Source organism: Bufo bufo, chromosome 6 (genome assembly GCF_905171765.1).
Source record: "Bufo bufo chromosome 6, aBufBuf1.1, whole genome shotgun sequence".
NCBI lineage: Eukaryota > Metazoa > Chordata > Amphibia > Anura > Bufonidae > Bufo > Bufo bufo.
This window is the reverse complement of record NC_053394.1, coordinates 186,433,014-186,458,484: the sequence shown is the minus strand read 5'-3', so window position 1 is coordinate 186,458,484 and position 25,471 is coordinate 186,433,014. Positions and strand designations below refer to the sequence as shown.

Genomic DNA, 25,471 nt, shown 5'->3' with positions numbered 1-25,471 from the left:
TTAAGTCAGAAATACAGCTACCAGTAAAAAAGAATGATCAGAATTTATATCATGTACCTTTCTATCTGGCCAGAGAACAAAAAGTTTTGTGGGAGTGCTTCTTTGTCTGATTGGTAAGCCTTAGGCCCCTTTCACATGGGCAAGATTTTCGCATGGGTGAAATGCGTGAGGTGAACGCATTGCACCCGCACTGAATCCGGGGCTGTGCACATGAGCTGTGATTTTCACGCATCACTTGTGCGTTGCGTGAAAATCGCAGCATGCTCTATATTGTGCGTTTTCCACGCAACGCAGGCCCCATAGAAGTTATTGGGGCTGCGTGAAAATCGCAAGCATCCGCAAGCAAGTTCGGATGCGGTGCGATTTTCACGCACGGTTGCTAGTAGATGATCGGGATGGAGACCCGATCATTATTATTTTCCCTTATAACATGGTTATAAGGGAAAATAATAGCATTCTTAGTACAGAATGCATAGTACAATAGGGCTGGAGGGGTTAAAAAAAAAAAATAATAATAATTTGACTCACCTTAATCCACTTGTTCGGGCAGCCCGGCTTCTCTTCTGTCTTCATATTTGCTCTGCACAGGAAAAGGACCTGTGGTGACGTCACTACGCTCATCACATGGTCCGTCACATGATCCATCACCATGGTAAAAGATAATGCGATGGACCATGTGATGAGCGCAGTGACGTCATCAAAGGTCCTATTCCTCAAAGATGAAGAGAAACCGGGCTGCGCGAACAAGTGGATTAAGGTGAGTTAAATTATTATTATTATTTTTTTAACCCCTCCAGCCCTATTGTACTATGCATTCTGTATTAAGAATGCTATTATTTTCCCTTATGACCATGTTATAAGGGAAAATAATACAATCTACATAACACCTAACCCAAACCCGAACTTCTGTGAAGAAGTTTGGGTCTGGGTACCAAACATGCCGATTTTTCTCACGCGCGCGCAAAACGCATTACAATTTTTGCACTCGTGCGGAAATGTTCCCGCAACGCACCCACATCTTTTTCCGCAACGCCCGTGTGAAACCAGCCTTAGAGTGCATTCACACAGCAGTTAAAAACAGCCATCAAACTATTTTCAGAACTATTGCAGTCTATGGGCAATTCACATGGCCATTTTGTTAAAGGCCAGTGAAGAGCGGCTGTCCAAAAAATAGGACGGATGGACCCCACTGAAATCGATGGGAACATTTTTAATGGCTGTCTAGACAGAAATGCACCCTTTTAATGACCATTTAAAATCGGTACACTGTGTAAAAAAAAATCTATCTATACTCCCCTCACCACAGGCATGGCTGGAAACACCTACACCGTACTGGAGACACAAGGACCTGACGTTCCCAGGATGATCATGTGATGTCACAACTTTGGTAATCCCCCACACCCTCCAGTGATGACCGAATGTTTTCAGCTGTGCCTGTAGTGAGGTGAGTATTTTTTCCCCCATTTGTTAACACTACCGGGGGGTTGTGGGGGCATGGGGGGCACAATGGAGGCATTATATCTACAAAGGACACATCAGGGGCCTTATTTCTACAGCAGACACAATAGGGGCAATTATATCTACAGGGGGCACTGTTTGGGCGCCAATATATATACTTGGGGCACCATTGGGGGCCATTATTTCTACTGGGGGCGCAAATGGGTACTATTATAGATTCTGGGGTCACCATTGGGGCTATTATAACTACTGAGGGCACTACAGAGGGGCAATATTTATGCTCAGGGCGCTATGGGGGCATTATATATACTGAGGGCACTGTGGGGGGACTTAATGCATACTGAGGGTGTTATACCGATAGTGCATGCCCGACGCTGCTCTACTGTTTCCTGCAGGTGACTCACTATGGTTGCCACCATCCTCTGCAATTTGCGGCCTGTATGCTCCTGCCTAGTGCTCCAGCATCTGTCCCCTTAGGGTAAACATGCGTCCGGCCTCTTAAAGAGCCAATGCGTGTGCTTCTGAATCCTTCCCCAGCCAATGGCTGGGGCCCCCTGGGTATTTAGGGCACCATTCCCAGGCAGAGGGTGTCTGAGCTTTAGGCTACCTGGTGACCAGCAAAGGTGTTTCCTAGTTTAGTGCTTCTGTGATTTGCCTGTGTTTTTCCTGCATTATTCCTTCTTGTGTTCCAACTGTGTTCCAGTCCTGTACCCATCCTGCCTCTGTGCTCAAGCACTTCCAGTTCAGTTCTGTTTGAGTACCCAGACTGTCTGCCCACTTTATGTTCCTATCAAGTACCTAGTCTGCCTCCACCACTACTCTGCCCATTAGCCTATCCTGTGTCTAACCTTATCCACGTTTACAGTGTGCTGCGTGGATCTCCAAAAAACAGTTTGCCTGTTCAGCTGCCAACTACACTGAGATTATCCCAGGAAGTAATGGTCCATTTGCTCCCCTGCAGCAAAGTCCACATTCCTGTACAGGGGTTAAAGGGTGAATAACAGGGTCGTGCCGGAATAACGGCCAAACAGGTTAGCTGGCACAGTGGGTCCACACTCACTGACCCGTTTCAGGAGGCACTAGAGGGGTTAGGATTTTAAACAAAAGCCAATGAAATTCATGTATTTTTAATGGGATTTAAAACTGGAAGCAAAACTGATGCAAGACGGATGTTAAAATTGGATAGATGGATGAAAAATGGATGCACACAATGGATGCAAAATGGCCATGAAAGACTAACAGTTTATACATTTTTAATAGATTTACTTTTAACTGATGTGTGAATGCACCCTAATGCTACATTCACACGACAAGAAAAAACAAACAAAAAACAGCCGTTAAAAATGGACACACTGTCAGTTTTTTATGGCCATTTTTAAAACATTTGTGCATGCATTTTCTGGCCATCTGGCCATTTTTAATGGCCATTTCACATTCATTTTTAACAGCCATGAAAACCAGCCATTAAAACGGATGATTTGATTGGAAATTTAAGATAAGACCCTAACTTTTGCAGTGCTCTCAGTAGATATATTATACCCCTCCCCATATTGCATCCAGTATAAATAATGCAACCCCTTGTGTCCCCTGTAGTTATAATGGCCCCCAGCTTGTGCCCCAGTATAGATATTAGCCTGCAGTTGTCCCCCCATACATATATTATGGCCCCAGTCGTGCCCCCATACATATATATAATGACCCCCAGTTTTGCCCCTTTGTATATAATACTCCTGCCTTCTCCACATCCCTGCTAGCGCCGACATTAAAATAAGTAAATAAAATACTCACCTCATCCACTTGACTGCTCCCCAAACCCTCGCTATTCACTGCATACAGCAAGACATGATGTTCTAAGAGCGAGTGTCCCTGCGTGTTCAAGTTGATGAGGTAGTTTTTAATGGCAGTTAGATGGATGCACTTAAAAATGGGACTATTGATTTCAATGAGATCTGTCTGGCTGCTATTTATTGGCCATTAAAAAATGCCCACAGACTTTAATCAGCTCTGAAAACAGCCATGTGATGGCCATTACAAAAATGACCCCCACACAGCCATTTTTCACTTTTTTTTCTTCTTTTTTTTTTATAGAGGGAATTGAACTCTAAATTGTCATCACTAGATTTAAATAACTCGTCCAGACCAAGTGGAACTCCTTAGACCTTTGCTTTGATAGCAGCTGTACTTATTACCACCAGAGAAAAAGCCCTATTACAGCCCTATCTTGGAACCTCAAGGTCATAGCCCTTAATCCCATATCACATAGCCCTTCATTACCATGATCCCACTACATGGCTGCTTCCATGAGGTTGTAGTTCCCCTTTATGTCCCATGCCAACCCCTTCCTACACTCCCTTACCCTCTGGAGTTTTATCGCTGTCAAAAATTCTAAATATTAATAAACCAAAAAAAATAAAAAATGAGAAAATTATTACAAATGAGTTGTTCTAGAAACCTGTACTGTAAAGGCCACATCATAGAAGAATATAATAAATTGGGAATGCATTAATTTGATGGCAAGGTCAATGTATAAACTGTGTGACAACATTGGCCTAAATTATTCCTCCACAGCTTGCTCATAACAGCTGCTCTTTTTGTGTGTTCTCCTCCTCTGAAGTTGCTGCTCTCTGTAGTCTTCTTCACTTGCTGATATTTCGCCCCCGGCTATGTCACTGTTATTTCCCTCCTCTTCAGAGTCAGACTCATCAGAATTCTCTTCTTCCAGGTAACGGTAGCCTTTTACTTTGTGACGTGGGGAAGGAATCTTAGGGATTCGAGGTTGTACCTTTAGGCTAATCTTATGCTCCATCCATAGGTATGAGAGAACCGATATCAAGGCAGAGGCCAGTACTAATCCCAGTTTTGCCTAAAAAGGCAAGAGATCAGAATACAAATTACACTACTTATTAGGCCATTTCCCCTGTTGCTCTCTATTAAATATATTGGAGAACAGTCCCTTCAGAAAGCATGACTACCCTCATACTCCAACGAACCGTCCCTCTCAATTAGTCCTGACTCCCGAAGTGCCCACTCCCCTTACTAATCTCACAGCTCAATTGAAATAACAGCAGGGCAATGGAAAATGGGGCGACGCTTAGGTCAGCCATAGCTTTTATTAAGTAACTTGTATAAACATTACTTAACTCTCGTTTATTCAACATGAATAGATTTGTTCGCCAAGATAAAAGTCTAGAGGTACCTGTCATCAACAACAGGCATGTGTCAACCATCCTATGGCCTTTCAAGGGCTACCAACCCGCCGGTTATGGCATGCAGAACAAAAGCCTTCCAAAAGTAGCGCACCAAGGAAAGGACGCTAGAAAAAACATGCTGACTGACTGCCCCTCGCTCTATAACACCCCTTCTTTAGCCAATCTGAACTAAGCCCACGAAAATTAAAGCCGCCCTATTAACCCTTAACCACCCAAAACCCCTTAAATAAACCAGATATTTTATTTGCTTACCTTCATGGGTAGTCCAGACCAGAGATATACAATAAATATAGCGAGTGCTTGGAGCCAGTGGTAGATAGTGAACACAAAGTCTTGACGTCCTTTATCCTCATAAAACATCCCTATTAAAACTGGAGAAAAGAAAGAATTCCTAATTAATTCAAAAATAAATAGCCAGATGATGTGAAAATGTCTTCAGTCTGGAGAGTGTTCTGATACCCTTGATCATTGGGGTCACCTCGGAAAGGGTATACACATTATTGGCAACAGGGGAAAGCACTATCTATAGAAGAAATCATTCTGTTCTTTATAAATGCACAAGTAAATTTTCCATGTTTAATTAATTCTGATTCTGTGACATTGCACCGCCGACTCAACCAACTTATTGCGGAGGTGGAAGCAATGTATATTACAAAGAAGTAGAAGTTTTTTTTTTTAATATCTTGCCTCCGAGCAGTGATACAGTATAGTTATGGGACCAAGGAAAGATTACTGAAAGATTCTGGTTGTCCCACTTTTGATTACAAGTGCTCCATCTACAGTATATTAATGTCTATTCCAGGCTTATACAGTGACAAAAATGTTGTATATGTGAGTATTGAGGGTCAATCAGACAGGTTATTCCAAACTTAAAATATTCAACAAATAAAAAGTACAGTAAATGTGAATGGGGGAAAAATAACTGTGGAAAAAATAATGCTGTTGGAGGCCATGTTGCAAATCATTAGGCATACTGTATCTTATTATCGTTGATTTAATGGCATCTGTCAGCAGGATCGTCCCAAATAAGCCCTCATTTTGTCCTTATCACGTTTGTTTAAGTTCTGAGAGGGCCCCTACCAACTTGGTGCACCTTAGCTCCTCCTCTATTCCTCTTCTCTGGACACTTTCCTGTTCACTTGATAGAGCCAGGCATCTAGGGGGAGTAGAAAGTGTCCAGGGAAGCAGGGCTGAGCAGCTAAGGACCACAGAGTGACAAGGGCTGCCTTTGGCGCCCTTAAACCCTAATTTGCAGCAACGCATTGGGGGAAGAAAAGTATGTTTTTAGTCAGCAGGGTAAGGCTACTTTCACACTAGCGTTAAAGTTTTCCGGTATTGAGTTCCGTCATAGGGTCTCAATACCAGAAAAAACACATCCGTTTTATCCTAATGCATTCTGAATGGAAAGCAATCCGTTCAGTATGCATCAGGATGTCTTCTGTTCCGTCCCTTTTACGGTATTTGGCCGGAGAAAATACCGCAGCATGCTGCGGTATTTTCTCCGGCCAAAATTCCGGAACACATTGAAATGTATTAATGCCAGTACCAAGTGTTCATGAAATTGACGGATCTAGGTTTCCGGTCTGCACATGCGCAGACCTTTTAAAAATGTGAAAAAAATAAATACCGGATCCGTTTTTCCGGATGACACTGGAGAGACGGATCCGGTATTTCAATCCATTTGCAGACGGATCCGCATCCGGAACCGGAAACGAATGATATCCATTTGCATACGGATTTCCTGATCCGGCAGGCAGTATCCGGCAATGGAACTGCCTTCCGGATTCTTCTAACGCTAGTGTGAAAGTACCCTAAGCCCTCTGCACTATGGCTTGTTTAATAGGGTGCAGCCTGCTCTCAGTTACCCTTTAATTGAATGTATTGGGATGAGGTGAAATCTGCAACAAAATCTACATGCTAAATGCTGCAGTTTGTGAATACAGCCAGATAAATTTCCTTTTAATACTATGTCTCCTCTAAATAATGAACTCATAATAAATCTAAATAACTTAAAACATGTCTAAGATAGGAAGAAAATCCTAACTATGGAATTTAAGCAACAATACAAATGTAAAATATACTCATTGACAAAAAAAAATAGCACACCCAGATAGAAACGTCAGATTGCTGCAAAACTCGGCATGCAACTATGTAAATGATTACAAGTGTGGTCTGATTAGACACTGGGTCTTGCCACAAGAATACGTCCCCTCTGCCTCATAAAAAGGCAATCAGAGTCTGCTTTTGGGTGGAGTACCTCTTGGTGAGCGATTGTTCACAGCTAAACATGCCTCAACAATGACATTTTGCCCAGTTGACAGCCTTTGAGAGGGGGCATATCGCTGGACTGAGAGAAGCAGGATAGGCTTTGCCCACTATCTAGGTTGCTCTGACCTAGATGTTAGGAGGTGTTGGGAGCAGTGGTTATGTAAGGACACAAACACACGGCGAACAGGCTCCAGATGGCCGAGACAGACCCCTAGTAGAGAGGTTTGTTTGATCTGCGGGCATACACATGCAGCTCCTACAGTTTTCTTGTTCACTATCCAGACATAGGCTATATTGCACACCCCTGTCTCTGCCCAGACAATTTCAAGGTTTTTAGGATTGTCACGTCACCCCTTATATGTCCTGTCTTTGACAGCCAGCTACCATCACCTTTGTTTGCAGTGGTGTTGTGAACAAGAAACCTGGACTGTTACGCACTGAAACTGTGGATCCCACGATGGTCAGGTTCAAGCATGGAGGCCTCGTGGTTCAATCTTGCCTTTGCTGTGGAGACACACTGCTCCGACTGATAGTGTGATGATTTGATAAGCCATCACATATTACAGTCATCCTCTCATGGCAGCGCTTCCAACTGGGAATTTTCAGTAGAATAATGTTAGCTTATACACTGCAAGGGTTTCCCAGGAATGTCTCTGCCAATTCCCACTTCCTTGGCCTTCCTGGTCACCAGATTTATTGCCAATCGAACATTTATGTCACCAGCTGGGATGCCAGTTTCAGCAACCAATGAGTGTGCCGGATCTACAGGACCAGCTGCAACATCTGTGGGCAAATGTGCTGCAAGATAACATATGGAACCTGTATGCCTCCTTGGCCAACCATATCTCATCTTAAATCCAGGCTACAGGTGGCCTAACAGGTTACTAGCGCCTCGTTTCAATTGTACAGTTATCCCCAATAAACATTTCACTCTAATATTGTAATCACTTGCAGTACATACAGTATATCATCATTACATTCACACATATGAAGTTTCATTTGATTCTAACAACTCCTTCTTGGTGTGTTATTTTTTTTTAGTGTATTTTGTGTCCAAAAGCCAATACTTACTGCTGACACTGGTCTTGTTCATAGCACTGCCCATACCCCACAGGACAGCCACCAAATACAGCACAGGACTCTGTGACTGATCCTTGGGAGTTGGACTCCAGAAAAACAGTCCAATCAGGAGACAGGAATGGAGTAATGGTCCAACTAACAATGGGATTTGTCGAGGAAGGCGAAGAAACAAAAGTGCAAAAGAAGAGAAGACGCAGGCTGAAAGACCATAAGCTGTTAGGATATATGGAAGATTCTCCAGCCCAATTGAGCATACCCCATAACCCTGTTTGGTAAAAAGATAAAAGCAGTGAACAAATACATGTACAATAAATTATATTTTTATCTATTTTTATATCTACATCCTTCCCTACCTATATTTGAAATTGACAGAGGACAGCAAAAATAAGTAGTTCCTGAGAGCAAGAAAATATGATACAAAGGGCTTCATTTATGAAATCTACTGCAGACAAGCCCATAGCAACCAATCCAATTTTAGCTTCTTTTTTTTAAAGTATGATATACCATAATAGTGATCAGGTTGGTTGCTATGGGCCATAAATGGCTAATAGGCCAGTCATGTTGTTAAAATCCGTGTGGAAAACAGTTAGGCCTCTTTCACATGGGCGTTGCGGGAAAATGTGCGGGTGCGTTGCGGGAACACCCGCGATTTTTATAACATGGTTATAAGGGGAAATAATAGCATTCTGAATACAGAATGCATAGTAAAACATCGCTGGAGGGGTTAAAAAATTAATAAATAATAATTTAACTCACCTTAGTCCACTTGATCGCGTAGCCCGGCATCTCTTCTGTCTTCATCTTAGCTGTGTGCAGGAACAGGACCTTTGGTGACGTCATTCCGGTCATCACATGATCCATCACCATGGTAAAAGATCATGTGATGGATCATGTGATGACCGGAATGACGTCACCAAAGGTCCTGTTGCTGCACAGAGATCAGATGAAGACAGAAGGAGATGCCGGGCCGCGATCAAGTGGACTAAGGTGAGTTAAATTATTATTATTATTTTTTTTAACCCCTCCAGCGATGTTTTACTAAGCATTCTGTATTCAGAATGCTATTATTTTCCCTTATAACCATGTTATAAGGGAAAATAATAATGATCGGGTCTCCATCCCGATCGTCTCCTAGCAACTGTGCGTGAAAATCGCACCGCAACCGCAGATGCTTGCGATTTTCACGCAACCCTATTAATTTCTATGGGGCCTGCGTTACGTGAAAAACGCACAAAGAGGAGCATGCTGCGATTTTCGCGCAACGCACAAGTGATGCGTGAAAATCACCGCTCATGTGAACAGCCTCATAGAAATGAATGGGTCGGTATTCAGTGCGGGTGCAATGCGTTCACCTCCCGCATCGCATCCGCGCGGAATACTCGCTCGTGTGAAAGGGGCCTTAAGTATTGATCCTCTAAATGGCAATGTCACTCACCAAAGCAAACCCAGTGCAGGCAAACAGAACCTCAAATCCAGTGTAAAGGAAGTAAGGACTCAAACAGCGCAGGCGATAGTCCCTGGCATGCTTGAAGGGTAACTGGAAAATGTTACCCCAGCCGATACTTCGGAGGTCAATCTCTTCAGTTGGCCGATATGCTGAACCACAGAGGATCAAGATCTAAGTAAAAGATAAAGTAGAATCATAACACATATTTTCTAAGTGCCAATTAAAACTCCATTTCTCTTCTCTTACCAGTAGCATAGATGACAGGGCAACCAACATGAGCACACTTTCCATATAGATAAGATTCACACTGGAAGGCAGAGAATGTAGGACAGTCACATTAAACCCTGGAAGAAGTCCATGTGGGATGGATGCACCTGCAATGATATCATGTAACACATGGCACTTTGAACTTACTCTAGGACAGGACCTCTGATAAAACTTTGGCGGGCAGCTGATCACTTACCACACTGCTTGACATCACATAATGTGTGGTTATACCCATATAAGAATCTACCAAGGAAGAAGTAAACTGGGAACTGGGATAAAATAAAGCACAGCTGTGAAGAGAAGAGAGAGATGAGCTATAGGGATGTCAGAGAAAAAGTTATAAAAATAAGACTGTAATGGTGGTCACTCACATGGAAGACAGAAAAGAAAATGCTCTGAAATATGATGATATACTTGTGGCTGGCTCCTCGTGGCAGCTTGCGCTGTTCTCGCATGTTCTCCTCTTTATAATTTGCAAATTCATAATATCTTTGAGCCATCCTGTAATGAAATGACTAGTAAGTTTTGTGATTTTGGGATTAATACTGCATTTACCAAATATTTTTTAGTGAGGGGTATACGTACTCATATAAACTATAAAAAATGTATAGCTTGTTTGTTTCTTGCTCCATTAAAGGGGTTGCCCCACTTTAGCAAATGGCATTTATAATGTAGACAAAGTTAATAAAAAACACTAATGTATTGTGATTACTTATTGCCTTTTTTGAAAGCTTGATTGAATTTTCCATCGCATTACACACTGCATGTTTCCAAGGGTTACGACAACCGCTGCATTCGCTGCAGCTGTGGCTGTGCTTGCACATGATAGGAGAAAGTGCCGGCCTTTCTGGTGGCCGGGACCATGGGAGTGCACATATGCAGGCATGGACAGCAGCTTTCTTCTGGGACTTATCTGTGCTGCAGCAATGGCCATAACCCCTGGAAACAAGCAGTGTATAATGTGATGGAAAAATGAATCAAGCCAGCAAAAGGAGGCAATATGGACAATCACAATACATTAGTAAGTGCCTTGTAATAACTTTCTCTACATGATAAATGCCATTTGCTGAAGTGAAACAACCTCTTTAATAAAACTGATCAAAGTGTTACCTGGTAATGTAGTTGCCTATTGATGCCCAGAAGGGGACAATCATGGCTCCAATGACTGTAGCAGAAGGGACAAGTGTGTAGTATCTTTCCCAGTAGTTGGTGGAGACAAACAAAGCATAGATCCCAGAGGAGAGGAACAGCATCCATTTTGTACCAAAGTACCTGCAATGTAAAGGTAAATTTAGGTGGTGTATTGAAAAATGATGTAGCTATTGTGCAGTGTCCACTGTAAGAAGGTTTAGATGTGTAACTCCTGGCTTCAGTCTAGAAAAGACCAAAAGGGCTCATGCACATGGCCATGGCCGTATTGAGGCCACTTGAATGCGTCTGCAATCCTGGAGATGCGGTCCAGTGCGGAACGGAGGCACGGATCGGAAGTCCACGGAAGCACTACGGAATGCTTCCATGGGTCTTCTGTCCGTGCCTCCGCACCGCAAAAAAGTAGTGTATGCAGATCCCATTCAAGTGACCGTCAGATGCGGATCCCATTCAAGTGAATGGGTCCGCGATCCACATGCGGCTTCCCCACGGTCGGTGCACGTGCTTTGCGGTCCGCAGCACGGGCCAGGCCAGCACACGGTCGTGTGCATGAGCCCTTACTGTGCATTTCTGTAATTGATGATTTGAGATAACAAGCCATATCTACCGACCACTAGGTGCAGCTGTATCCTCTCCCCTGAAAGAGGAGCAGGCTACTGCCAGTCTAGTCTAGTCCAGTGTGAGTCTAGATGCTGATGGGAGCAGACCTAGCTGATTCGTACTCGGTATTGAATCCGCCAGAAGCAAAGCTGCAGAATAAGCAGGGAGAAGTAGAGAAAAAAAAAGGAGATATACTTTGGGAGTATGGCAGATGTAAAGAGGCAGCGTAGAGTAGAAGTTCATTGAATAATTGCTGTCTGATGAAGACCACTGAGTCTCCATTGCTATGTGTCTAGAGTATAAATCTTATGGTGCCCAAGCAATTGAGGAGCAGATTGGCCATCTGAATGAGAAATATCAACACCCTGCGGTGGATTTAATGGTAGTGTACTGGAAGTACAGCAACTTCAACAAAAGGTGCTGAGAGTGTGTCTGCTGTTAGGGGTAACTGCCCTGTGGTTGCATTGCATAGAAAAACAGGAGTGTTAAACCCCATGCCTAGATGCTAGAAAGCCAGCTAGAGATGTGCAGTATAAGGAAAATTGTTCCAGAGAGACAACTGTGCCTGTTAAATCAAATTTCAGCTGTGAGAACTGTAAGATCTGATGAAATTGCACGTGATAAAATTGCATGATAAAACTATGATTCATGTGCCTGAATTAGAATCTTCAGTTAAGAAGTGTTCTGGTGCACAACTGCCTCTCCATTGCTTCCTGCACTATTACTATACTTCAAAGTGTTGGTGTCACAAATAGGGGACCCTGCTTTGCACCTCAAAACTATCAACACTAAGGGCATCCTGAAGGGAAGAAGCACTGATATAGCACTGATAGTATAATACACTGTACTTCATAAGCAGTACAATGTGTTACAGAAGTGATCAAAAGATCGTCTGTTAAAGTCTCCTTTAGATTATTAAATGGTTAAAAAAGTTTTTTAAAAATGTATTATTAAAGGGTTTCTGTCATCAGAAAAATCATTATGTAGCTGGCTCACATTAGCGATGTGCTAATGTCAGCAGAACATAACTGTATGACTTATATCTCCCTGCCTGCCGCCGTTCGCGCAAAATAATGATTTTTATCATTTATAATATTCAAATGAGCCTCTAGGTGCTAGTGGGGCGTTGCTGCAGCACCTAGAGGCTCCGTCCTCTCACTGTTTGGCACGCCCTTGTAAAGGTGATTGACATCCTCGGTTTCCTCCATGCCCCGCAAATCCCGTGCCTGCGCCGTCCATTTTAGTATTAGGCGCAGGCGCAGTGAGTGAAGGACGCTCGCCTACTGCCTAATACTAAAATCGACAGCGCAGGCGTGGGATTTGCGGGGCACGGAGGAGACCAAGGATGTAAATCACCTTTACAAGGGCGTGCCAAACGGTGAGAGGATGGAGCCTCTAGGTGCTGCAGCAACGCCCCACTAGCACCTAGAGGCTCATGAAAGTCATTATTTAGCGGAAACGGCGGCAAGTAGGGAGATATAAGTCATACAATTATGTTCTGCTGACATTAGCACATTGCTAATGTCAGCCAGCTACATAACGATTTTTATGATGACAGAAACCCTTTAAATTTTTTTAAAAATTCACGTTTAAAAAAATACACAAATTGCAAAAATAAAATCTCATCCACATATTTGGTAGTGCCCCATCCATAATAACTTGCACTACACAATTATGATGTATATTATCTCGTACAGTGAATACCTTAAAAAAACTAAATTGCTGTTTTTCACTTATTCACCACCAACAAAATGAAATAAAAGAAATTAAAAAAATCTTATGTACCTCAGAATGACAACAATGAAAAGTACAACAAAAATCAAGCTCTCACACAGCTCAGTAGAAAGATGCCAAGACAAAACTACAGTGGGATGCGAAAGTTTGGGCAACCTTGTTAATCGTCATGATTTTCCTGTATAAATCGTTGGTTGTTACGATAAAAAATGTCAGTTAAATATATCATATAGGAGACAAACACAGTGATATTTGAGAAGTGAAATTAAGTTTATTGGATTTACAGAAAGTGTGCTATAATTGTTTAAACAAAATTAGGCAGGTGCATAAATTTGAGTACCACAACAAAGAAATGAAATCAATATTTAGTAGATCCTCCTTTTGCAGAAATTACAGCCTCTAAACGCTTCCTGTAGGTTCCAATGAGAGTCTGGATTCTGGTTGAAGGTATTTTGGACCATTCCTCTTTACAAAACATCTTTAGTTCATTCAGGTTTGATGGCTTCCGAGCATGGACAGCTCTCTTTAAGTCACACCACAGATTTTCAATTATATTCAGGTCTGGGGACTGAGATGGCCATTCCAGAACGTTGTACTTGTTCCTCTGCATAAATGCCTTAGTGGATTTTGAGCAGTGTTTAGGGTCGTTGTCTTGTTGAAAGATCCAGCCCCGGCATAGCTTCAGCTTTGTCACTGATTCCTGGACATTGGTCTCCAGAATCTGCTGATACTGAGTGGAATCCATGCATCCCTCAACTTTGACCAGATTCCCAGTCCCTGCACTGGCCCTACAGCCCCACAACATGATGGAACCACCACCATAGTTTACTGTAGGTAGCAGGTGTTTTTCTTGCAATGCTGTGTTCTTTTTCCTCCATGCATAACGCCCCTTGTTTTGGCCAAATAACTCCATTTTAGTTTCATCAGTCCACAGCACCTTATTCCAAAATGAAGCTGGCTTGTCCAAATGTGCTTTAGCCCACCTCAAGCGGCACTTTTTGTGCTGTGGGTGGAGAAAAGGCTTCCTCTGCATCCCTCTCGCATACAGCATCTCCTTATGTAAAGTGCGCCGAATGGTTGAACGATGCACAGTGACTCCATCTGCAGCAAGATGATGTTGTAGGTCTTTGGTGCTGGTCTGTGGGTTGACTCTGACTGTTCTCACCATTCGTCGCTTCTATCTATCCGAGATTTTTCTTGGTCTGCCACTTCGAGCCTTAACTTGAACTGAGCCTGTGGCCTTCCATTTCCTCAATATGTTCCTAACTGTGGAAACAGACAGCTGAAATCTCTGAGACAGCTTTCTGTATCCTTCCCCTAAACCATGATGGTGAACAATCTTTGTCTTCAGGTCATTTGAGAGTTGTTTTGAGACCCCCGTGTTGCTACTCTTCAGAGAAAATTAAAAGAGGAAGGAAACTTACATATGACCCCCTTAAATACTCTTTCTCATAAATGGATTGACTTGTGTATGTAGGTCAGGGGTCACTGAGCTTACCAAGCCAATTTGAGTTCCAATAATTAGTTCTAAAGGTTTTGGAATCAATAAAATGACAACAGTGCCCAAATTTATGCACCTGCCAAATTGTGTTTAAACAATTATAGCACACTTTCTGTAAATCCAATAAACTTCATTTCACTTCTCAAATATCACTGTGTGTGTCTCCCATATGATATATTTAACTGACATTTTTTATCGTAACAACCAAAGATTTATACAGGAAAATCATGACGACTAACAAGGTTGCCCAAACTTTCGCATCCCACTGTATATGTATTTGGTATCACTTAGGGGCGGAGTGGGAAAAAAACTGGGGCCCGTGACCTGTAGGTGGGTCCAAACTGACAGAAGGTGGGGCAACAAAAGTAGGCAGGGCCAACACAAACCACAAGTAAGCAGGGACAGCCATACTCTAGGGCAGCACAAAATACCGCTCTAGCAAAACCAAATACCACAGTGCAGCATAAAATACTGCCTTATCACCATACTGAGGACAGCAATACAGTTAAATTCAGGAGGCCACCATGCTGCTGACCAGGTGCATAAGTACTTGATACTCCTAGCATTAATTAATGCTGAGAGCATCAGATCTTTATGTACATAGACATTGGCCAAGAGGAGGGCTTGGGCATTGGCCCACTGGGAAATTTCCCTGTAGGGTCTGTGGCCAGTCTGCCCCTGGTATCTCTGTAATCGTACTGACCCAGAGACTAAAGTTATCATGTTGTTTATGCTGACGAATGAACGCCACAAAGTTTAGAACATAAAAGGTCAGTGGAAGTATTGTTGTGTTTTCCATCCCCTCCCTAGAAAGAATAAATAAAAGTTAAACAGTAAGTTATATGTACCCCAAAATGGTGCCATTAACAACTGCAACTTGTCCCACAAAAATCAAGCTTTACATTGAAAGAAAAACAAAAAAGTTGTAGCTCTCGGAATATGAAAATAAGAAAAAAAAAAATAGCTTGGTCACTATGGCCGATAACAGGCTGGTCAGTACAGGAGCACTCAAAGGGCTCTCAAAAATAACAAAAAGGTTTATAAGTTCCTTTGAAGACTTGTTTTCTCTTTCATCCTCTTTCTATTTTCTAGCAATAAGTGAAATATATTAAATAAATGTATCTAATTAAATTAGAGATGAGCAATCCAGTTGGTAACAAATCAGGTTTGTTACGAACTTCCCAAAGTTTCATCCGGCAGATGAACCTGAAGCTCTTCAGGTTCGTTTTGGACAAATCCATCTTACTGCACTTTGGTTGAAGAAAGCAAAATGAAGGAAGATGAAGGATGCTGTGGGGATTTGCTCTGGTAGACATGCTTGCGGACGCAGTATAGAGGCAATGACAACGTCTTAAACAGTTTTGTGTTTATTCACACATAAGGATAAGTAAAACAAAAAGTCAGTTTCAAGGAAAACAGTCACCTTGAGTCTGGCGTTTGTGCTTGTTAACACCATGCAGCAAATGCAGAAGTCCTTAGACATAGCAGAAACCAGCTGCTCTCACGCCAACAAGGTAGCAGGCCTTTTCCCAGGCCCAAACTCCCAGGTCTCAACAAAGAGACTGACAGAGCTTCACTGTCAGAGAGGAGTAAATTTCTAACACCTGACAGTGCTGCCTGTGTTTTATAGCCCAAACCAAGACTCGGCCTGGAATGTGGGGAGCAGCCACCCAGCATGCACTTTGGCTGCTCCCAGTAAGAGCCGGCCCGGATCGGCTTTACAGCCATAATAAATAGAAAAACCATGTCAGCCAGCACTAGCTGCCGCTGACACATGAAATTACCGGCTCTTACCTCACCGAGGCCAGGAATCTCAGTGACACATATCTTCCGTCAAGGACGGACCCTTGCGCCTTCCTACATACCTCCCCCCTTTGTTCAACCCTGAGGGGGTGAACACCTGCCAGACAGTGTACCCAGGACAGGGCATCCGCATTTCCCTGTAAGTAGCCTGCCCTGTGTTCCACTGAGAACTTCTGTAACGACAAGAACCATCTGGTGACCCGAGCATTCCTCTCTTTGGCTTGGCTCATCCACTTAAGAGGCGAGTGGTCGGTCACCAGACAGAACTTTCTCTCCAACAGATTATAGCGGAGAGACTTGAGCGCCCATTTGATGGCCAGGCACTCTCTCTCCACTATACTGTACCTAGTCTCAGCTGGGGTAAGCTTTCGGCTCAGGAAAACAACAGGATGTTCCTACCCATTGAGGTCCTGAGAGAGTACAGCTCCAAGGCCTACTTCAGAGGTATCGGTCTGTACCACAAATTCTCCCTTGAAGTCAGGTGTCACCAATACCGGGGACCCACACAGGGCAGACTTCAAAGCGGAGAAAGCCTTTTCCGCCTGTTCATTCCACTGAACCGTCTCTGACTTTCGTCCCTTCAAAAGGCCTGTGAATAATGTGGTGACTGTAGCAAAATTGGGGACAAACCTCATATAGTACCCCACCATACCCAGGAATGACTTTACTTGCCGAGTAGTGACAGGTCAGGGCCAATTCCTAATTGCCTTAATTTTGTTCACTTGAGGTTTGATCATTCCACGCCCAATTACATACCCCAGATACTTTGTCTCTTCTAACCCTATCACGCACTTTTTTGGGTTAGCGGTTAAGCCAGCCTTCCTAAGGGAGTCCACTACAGCCTGTACTTTAGATAGGTGACTTTCCCAGTCGTTGCTATGGATAACGATATCATCCAGGTACGCCGAAGCGCACTGACGATGTGGACGGAGTACGATGTCCATTAGTCTTTAAAACATTGCGGGAGCACCATGTAGACCAAAGGGTAATACCTTGTACTGATACAGCCCCTCTGGTGTGATGAAAGCCGTTTTTTTCTTGGCAGCCTCCGTCAAGGGTACCTGCCAGGACCCTTTGGTGAGGTCCAACACAGAAAAATACCGGGCTTGGCCTAACTTCTCAATAAGCTCATCTACTCGGGGCATGGAATATGCGTCAAACTTGGACACCTCATTCAGTTTGCGGAAGTCGTTACAGAACCGCAATGTCCCATCCGGCTTTGGTATTAAGACTATCGGACTGGCCCATTCCCTTTTTGAATCCTTGATGACACCTAGCTGGAGCATTAGCTGCACTTCCTCCGCGATGGCTTGTCGCCGAGCCTCAGGTACCCGGTATGGTTTTAACTGGACTTTTGCCTGAGGCTCAGTGATAATGTCATGCCGGATTATGGACGTGCGTCCAGGGAGGTCCGAGAACACATCTGTGTTCCGACTAATGAACTCCCTGGCTTCCTGAGCCTGTTTAGAGGAGAGGCTGTCAGCAATTTTCACTGTGGCAGCCGCTTCCCTTGCTTCAGACAGAGGAGCCGAAACCGCTTCCCCTAAGAACCCTGGTCATGGGCTGTCTTCCGTACAGGTTTCCTATCTCTCCATGGTTTGAGCAGATTCACATGGTACACCTGCTCCGGCTTTCGCCTCCCTGGCTGGTATACCTTGTAATCTACCTCTGCAATTTTTTCGAGTATCTCGTAGGGCCCCTGCCACCTAGCTAGGAACTTACTGTCTACAGTCGGTACCAGAACCAACACCCGATCACCCGGGTTAAAGTTCCGGACCTGAGCCTGCCGATTATAGACCCTACTCTGGGCTTGCTGTGCTGCCTCCATATGCTCCCTAACCAGAGGTAACACTGTTTCCATCCGTCCTTGCATCTACAGTCGTGGCCAAAAGTTTTGAGAATTACATAAATATTGGAAATTGGAAAAGTTGCTGCTTAAGTTTTTATAATAGCAATTTGCATATACTCCAGAATGTTATGAAGAGTGATCAGATGAATTGCATAGTCCTTCTTTGCCATGAAAATTAACTTAATCCCCAAAAAAACTTTCCACTGCATTTCATTGCTGTCATTAAAGGACCTGCTGAGATCATTTTTTATTTTTATTTTTATTTTTTTAATCTTTTTATTTTCAAAGGTGTAAAGATATACAATCTTCCATTTCAATAATACAAAAACAATAATGCATCCTCTCATCTAATATTGAATTTTCCTCTTATTTTTTAACCCCCCCATCCCTCCCTCCGACCCCCTTTTTTCCGCGGAACTGCTGTCATTACCTTGTCGTTACACCTAATATTTTCATTCCCAATTGCCCCATATCCGCAACCAGGCTGCCTTTTTACCTGCTGTTTGGGCAAGGATATGTTCATATTGCTTAACCCTGTTCATCCGCTCCCTCCACTCCTGGTAACTGGGATATTCCGTAGTACCCCAGTATTTCACTATTATTATTTTGGCCAGGGCGATGCCCCGAAGCCAAAGTGTCTGCTCGATTTTATTTTTATCTGTCTCTGGGAGAGTGCCCAGGATAGCATATTCAATACATGCTTCATATTTCATAGGGGAGCTTTCCCGTAGTTTCCGGAATATTTTAATCCAATAATATTTAATCCCTGGGCATTCCCACAGCAAGTGTTTATAGTCTCCTCTGTCTTTACTACATTTGTAACAATTCTGTTTTCTATCATTGTAAATGGTGTGTAGTAATGCCGGGGTATAATAGAGACGGTGTATGATTTTCAAAAGAATCCATGCATGGGCAGGCAAGATCGTCGATCTTTTAATATTTCTGTAAACGGTATTCCACGGAATGGGTTCCCCATTTTGCAAGTACTTTTCCCATTTAACCTCACCTCTAAATGTGATTGTTTTAGTATATTCATATTTAAACTTTGCATAAATGTGTGATATAGAAGTGTTAAAAGGCATGCTGAGATCATTTCAGTAATCGTCTTGTTAACTCAGGTGAGAATGTTGACGAGCACAAGGCTGGAGATCATTATGTCAGGCTGATTGGGTTAAAATGGCAGACTTGACATGTTAAAAGGAGGGTGATGCTTGAAATCATTGTTCTTCCATTGTTAACCATGGTGACCTGCAAAGAAACGCGTGCAGCCATCATTGCGTTGCATAAAAATGGCTTCACAGGCAAGGATATTGTGGCTACTAAGATTGCACCTCAATCAACAATTTATAGGATCATCAAGAACTTCAAGTAAAGAGGTTCAATTCTTGTTAAGAAGGCTTCAGGGCGTCCAAGAAAGTCCAGCAAGCGCCAGGATCGTCTCCTAAAGAGGATTCAGCTGCGGGATCGGAGTGCCACCAGTGCAGAGCTTGCTCAGGAATGGCAGCAGGCAGGTGTGAGCGCATCTGCACGCACAGTGAGGCGAAGACTTTTGGAAGATGGCCTGGTGTCAAGAAGGGCAGCAAAGAAGCCACTTCTCTCCAAAAAAAGCATCAGGGACAGATTGATCTTCTGCAGAAAGTATGGTGAATGGACTGCTGAGGACTGGGGCAAAGTCATATTCTCAGATGAAGCCTCTTTCCGATTGTTTGGGGCATCTGGAAAAAGGATTGTCCGGAGAAGAAAAGGTGAGCGCTACCATCAGTCCTGTGTCATGCCAACAGTAAAGCATCCTGAGACCATTCATGTGTGGGGTTGCTTCTCATCCAAGGGAGTGGGCTCACTCACAATTTTTCCCAAAAACACAGCCATGAATAAAGAATGGTACCAAAACACCCTCCAACAGCAACTTCTTCCAACAATCCAACAACAGTTTGGTGAAGAACAATGCATTTTCCAGCACGATGGAGCACCGTGCCATAAGGCAAAAGTGATAACTAAGTGGCTCGGGGACCAAAACATTGACATTTTGGGTCCATGTCCTGGAAACTCCCCAGATCTTAATCCCATTGAGAACTTGTGGTCAATCCTCAAGAGTCGGGTGGACAAACAAAAACCCACAAATTCTGACAAACTCCAAGAAGTGATTATGAAAGAATGGGTTGCTATCAGTCAGGAATTGGCCCAGAAGTTGATTGAGAGCATGCCCAGTCGAATTGCAGAGGTCCTGAAAAAGAAGGGCCAACACAGCAAATACTGACTCTTTGCATAAATGTCATGTAATTGTCGATAAAAGCCTTTGAAACGTATGAAGTGCGTGTAATTATATTTCACTACATCACAGAAACAACTGAAACAAAGATCTAAAAGCTGTTTAGCAGCAAACTTTGTGAAAACTAATATTTTTGTCATTCTCAAAACTTTTGGCCACGACTGTAGGTGACGTACTCGACAACACTTTTGTGTGGTGTGCGTTGGTGTTCCCACGCCTCTTTGGCGACGTCCAACAGACCGCGAGGGTGTCTGCCGTATAGTAGTTTGAAGAGTGAGAACCCAGTAGAGGCTTGGGGCACTTCTCGCACTGCGAACATGAGATAGAACTTCTTCTGCCCTCAGTCCCTCCCATCCTTAGACACCGCTCTTTTTAACATATTTTTTAATGTTTCATTAAACCTTTCTACCAGGCCATCCGTTTGTGAATGATACACGGACGTCCGTAACTGTTTTATGTGGAGCAACTTACAGAGTCCCCTCATGACCTTGGACATAAACAGGGTCCCTTGGTCAGTCAGAACCTCCTTAGGCAGACCCACTCGAGAAAACATCTCCATTAACTCCTTGGCTATGAGTTTGGCTGATGTATGACGCAGTGGCACCGCCTCCGGGTACCGAGTGGCGTAGTCGAGGATGACCAAGATGTGTTGGTGCCCTCTAGCGGACTTCGGTACTGGGCCTATGAAATCCATAGCGGTCCGTTCGAATGGAACCTCAATAATCGGGAGAGGGACCAGAGGACTACGGAAATGTGGCTGGGGGCTGGTTATCTGGCAGGTTTGGCAAGACTTGCAATACTCTTCCACCTCTCTGAACACACTGGGCCAGTAGAACCGCTGTAGAATCCGGTCCTGCATTTTTTCGGCTGGCCCAGGTGTCCCCCAAGAACATGTTGGTGGGCTAACTCCAACACGAGCTTGCGATACGCCTTAAGCACCACCAGCTGTTCAATATGCTCACCACGTAGTTGATTTACCCGGTACAGCATCTCCTGTTGAACCACAAAACGGGGGAACATAGACTTGGCCCCCGGTTGTGGAGGCTCACCCTCAACTACTACCACATTCTCCCAGGCTCGGGATAGAGTCGGGTCCTGGTGCTGTGCTGTACCAAAATTATCTCCGGAGACGATGAGGTCTGCCAACTCGGGACCCGGCGGCAAGTCCTCCACATCTCCCACCATGACACTTAGCGGGGTTGTCTCCCCCTCTTTCACCGAAGTGGCGGTCACCCCTACCGCTGGCCCTTTGGACTCAGGTTCCCAGGGTTCTGGTCTCCCCCCTGAGCCGGGCCACTCTGCTAGGGTTACGTCTATCTCCCGGGTATCGGTAACTTTCGTATCTGGCCATAGTCTCTCCCAATTATGAGTACTGTAATTTTGTGGCGACGGCCACCTCATGTTTCCACCTGCCAGCCACCGTTGATAGAGAGACCAGGGCGGTGGGATAGTCCTTTAAGTCTCCATGAATACAAACTACGTCTACCTTTCGGCCAGTATACTCAGCGGGCCGTACCAGGGCAGCTTTTACCAGGGACACCAGGCTCCCTGAATCCAGCAGAGCCACCGCCAGAGTGTCCCCCACTTCCACCTGGCACAGGTGGCTATTGTCTATAGTCTCAGAGGTTCCTGTGGCACACAACTTCCTGGCATATAATGATTGGCGGTAGCCATAGTTGGTGTCCATGGGTTCACCCCGATGGGGACAGTTGGCCCTTATGTGTCCATGCTCCTGACATCGCCAGCAGACCACCGGGACTGGGTCTACAGGGGGTACGTCCCGGGGTGGTTTGGCTGGCACTGGCCGCCGGGTCTGGGGAGGAGATTTCCGGGGTTTGACTGGCCCCTTCCCAAAAGAACCCCCCTGTAGATTTCTGTTGGCCTCGTAGCGCTCCACCATCTCCAAGGCATTACCCGGAGACACCTGGCCAATCCAGTTCTGGAGGGGGTACGGCAAAGCCCTCCAGAACACATCCGCCAAGAGATGGTCCAGCATAGCAGTAGGGGACAGTACGTCAGGCTGCAGCCATTTTTGCAAACGGTGTAACAGGTCATAATACTGCAGTCTGGCGGGTTCAGCTGGGTTAAATTCCCACTGATGCACTCTCTGGGCCCGGACCAACACATTCACCCCCAGTCTCGCCAGGATCTCATCGGGGAGATCGAAAAAAACTTGCTGGGGTCCAGACGCCAGGAACCGAGCGACGACCTCAGCCCACTGGTCTCGGGGTAACTTTTCCCTCACGGCCACCTTTTCCACCGCCAGATAGGTCTCGACGTCATCTGAGGGGGTCATCTTAGGGATCGCCGCACGGACAGCTTTCCGGGCATCGTGGACATTCAGGGATGCTCCTGCCGCTTGCAATGCCATCGCATGTTGCAATAGCAGCTGGTTAGTTTCCTGCTGCTGCTTGTTAGCCTCCTGCTGCTGCAAGTTAGCCTCCACGAGGGCCTTAACAACTGCCCCCATTTTGTCAGGGGACACAGGTCGTAACCTTGCCGGCTTAATGTAGGACATGCACTTGTGTCGGGGAAAACAAAAACTTTTTGGCTTTCAGGCCTGCCTCACTGCGTTTGCCCACATTCGACACCAATTGTGGGTATTTGCTCTGGTAGACAGGCTTGTGGACACAGTATAGAGGCAACAACAATGTCTTTAACTTAAACAGTTCGGTGTTTATTCACACATAAGGATAAGCAAAACAAAAAGTCAGTTTCAAGGGAAACAGTCACCTTGAGTCTGGTGTTTGTTCACACCATGCAGCAATGCAGAAGTCCTTGGACATAGCAGAAACCAGCTGCTCTCACGCCAACAAGGTAGCAGGCCTTTACCCAGGCCCAAACTCCCAGGTCCCAACACATAGATTGACAGAGCTTCACTGTCAGAGAGGAGTAAATTCCTACTACCTGACAGTGCTGCCTGTGTTTTATAGCCCAAACCAAGACCCAGCCTGGAAGGTGGGGAGCAGAAACCCACCCTGCACTTTGGCTGCTACCAGTAAGATCCGCCCCGGATCGGCTTTACATCCATACTAAATAGAAAAACCATGTCAGCCAGCACTAGCTGCCACTGACACATGAAATACTGGCTCTTTCCTCACCGAGGCCAGGAATCTCAGTGAAACATATCTTTCGTCAATGACGGACCCTTGCGCCTTCCTACAATGCCCAAAGAGGAAGTTGTGGTGGTGGTGGGCGGCTTACCCTGACTGGCTCAGAGGCGACAGACAGCCTGGATGAGCCAATCAGTGGTGCAGCGGGCAGGGAGGTGCTCTTGCAGAATGAGCAGAACATCATTCTGTACTGGGCTGTGTATGAGGATGGATTGGTCTATGCAGTGTCTGAAAGGAAACAATCTTAGGGACAGTTTACAGTCACAATCAAGCTTCTATTCTAGTGTGAGGGACATTGAAGGGAATGGCTAGAAAGAGGGAAAAGCAGGGAAATCTGTCAGCCAGGGAATTAGAAGTGTGGAGCTGAGGCTGGGTATGCCTGGCATGCATTCTAGCTGCAATTACTTCTTTATAACACAACTGCAACCTCAAAAGCAGCTACTTGAAAGGACATTTCTTTTATTTTTCAATTTTAACAGAAATACAGTATTTTTTGTGGGGGCTCAAAACTGTACTGTTTTACCATTTAGAGCTACAGATGGATCTGGATAGATTGGATGCTTGGGCAGATAAGTGGCAGATGAGATTTAACACTGACAAATGTAAGGTTCTGGGCCCCTGTGAACAAGGCAGACATAGCAGATCTGGAGAGGGTTCAGAGGAGGGCAACTAAAGAAATAACTGGAATGGGTGGACTACAGTACCCTGAAAGATTATCAAAATTAGGGTTATTAGCTTTAGAAAAAAGACAACTCAGGGGAGATCTAATAACGATGTATAAATATATCAGGGGTCAGTACAGAGATCTCTCCCATAATCTATTTATCCCCAGGACTGTGATGAGGGGACATCCTCTGCGTCTGGAGGAAAGAAGGTTTGTACACAAACATAGATGAGGATTCTTTATGGTAAGAGCAGTGAGACTATGGAACTATCTGCCTGAGGGGGTGGTGATGGTGAGTTCACTAAAAGAGTTCAAGAGGGGCCTGGATGTATTTCTGGAGTGTACTAATATTTCAGGTTATAGTTACTAGAGATGTGTCATTGATCCAGGGAGTTATTCTGATTGATTTTTTTCCCCCTAAAGTAGCAAAAATTGGCTTCTACCTCAGTTTTTTTTTTGCCTTCCTCTGTATCAACTTGCAGGATAACAGGCTGAACTAGATGAACAGATGTCTTTTTTCAGCCTTATAAACTACGGTATGTTACTATGTAGAGGATAGACAGCATTTGAAATTGTGAACTACTAGTCCAAAATCCATGTCAGGGCATTTCTAGAGAGTTATTTTTCGGTGGGGAGGCATATACCTGTTTATTACAATACAAAGTGAAATACTAGTCCGAAATCTGTGTCGGTGAATCTCCAATACAAAGGAAGGCGGTAGTGGAGTGATAGAGGTAGGATCAATCATGCCATGGGGCTGTGTTGCAGCCAACAGCAAGGGAAACATTTCATGGGTAGAGAGAAGAACGGATTCAATTAACCACCTCCCATCTGCCCATAGACTATAAACGTCCAGGAGGTGGTTCTCTATCTCTGGACGTTTTAAAACGTCCATTCATTCAGAGATCGCAGCTGCACGCTAATCGTGCAGCTGCAGATCGGGTTGCCCGCTGTCAGTGACAGCAGGGCAACCCTTAGAGAAGGAAGGGACAGTTCCCAGGTGTCCCAGCCTTCTAGATCGCTGTATACACAGCGCTCACCGAGCGCTGTGTATACAGTG

The 25,471-nt window shown here is 44.5% G+C and overlaps 1 protein-coding gene across 1 annotated transcript in view; it reads right to left on the bottom strand.

Moving 5' to 3' along the window:
• Nucleotides 1-3,893: 3,893 nt before the first annotated feature.
• Nucleotides 3,894-25,471, bottom strand: part of UNC93B1 (unc-93 homolog B1, TLR signaling regulator) — a 143,187-nt gene continuing 121,609 nt past the window's right edge. Inside the window, exons 7-14 of the mRNA XM_040438395.1 lie at nucleotides 10,840-11,001; nucleotides 10,101-10,230; nucleotides 9,926-10,019; nucleotides 9,709-9,836; nucleotides 9,451-9,633; nucleotides 8,007-8,280; nucleotides 4,920-5,038; nucleotides 3,894-4,321 (exon numbers count right to left, since the gene is read on the bottom strand). Of these exons, the coding sequence (XP_040294329.1) occupies nucleotides 4,013-4,321; nucleotides 4,920-5,038; nucleotides 8,007-8,280; nucleotides 9,451-9,633; nucleotides 9,709-9,836; nucleotides 9,926-10,019; nucleotides 10,101-10,230; nucleotides 10,840-11,001 (1,399 nt within the window). The 3' untranslated portion in view covers nucleotides 3,894-4,012. The remainder of the gene's footprint in view (nucleotides 4,322-4,919; nucleotides 5,039-8,006; nucleotides 8,281-9,450; nucleotides 9,634-9,708; nucleotides 9,837-9,925; nucleotides 10,020-10,100; nucleotides 10,231-10,839; nucleotides 11,002-25,471) is intronic.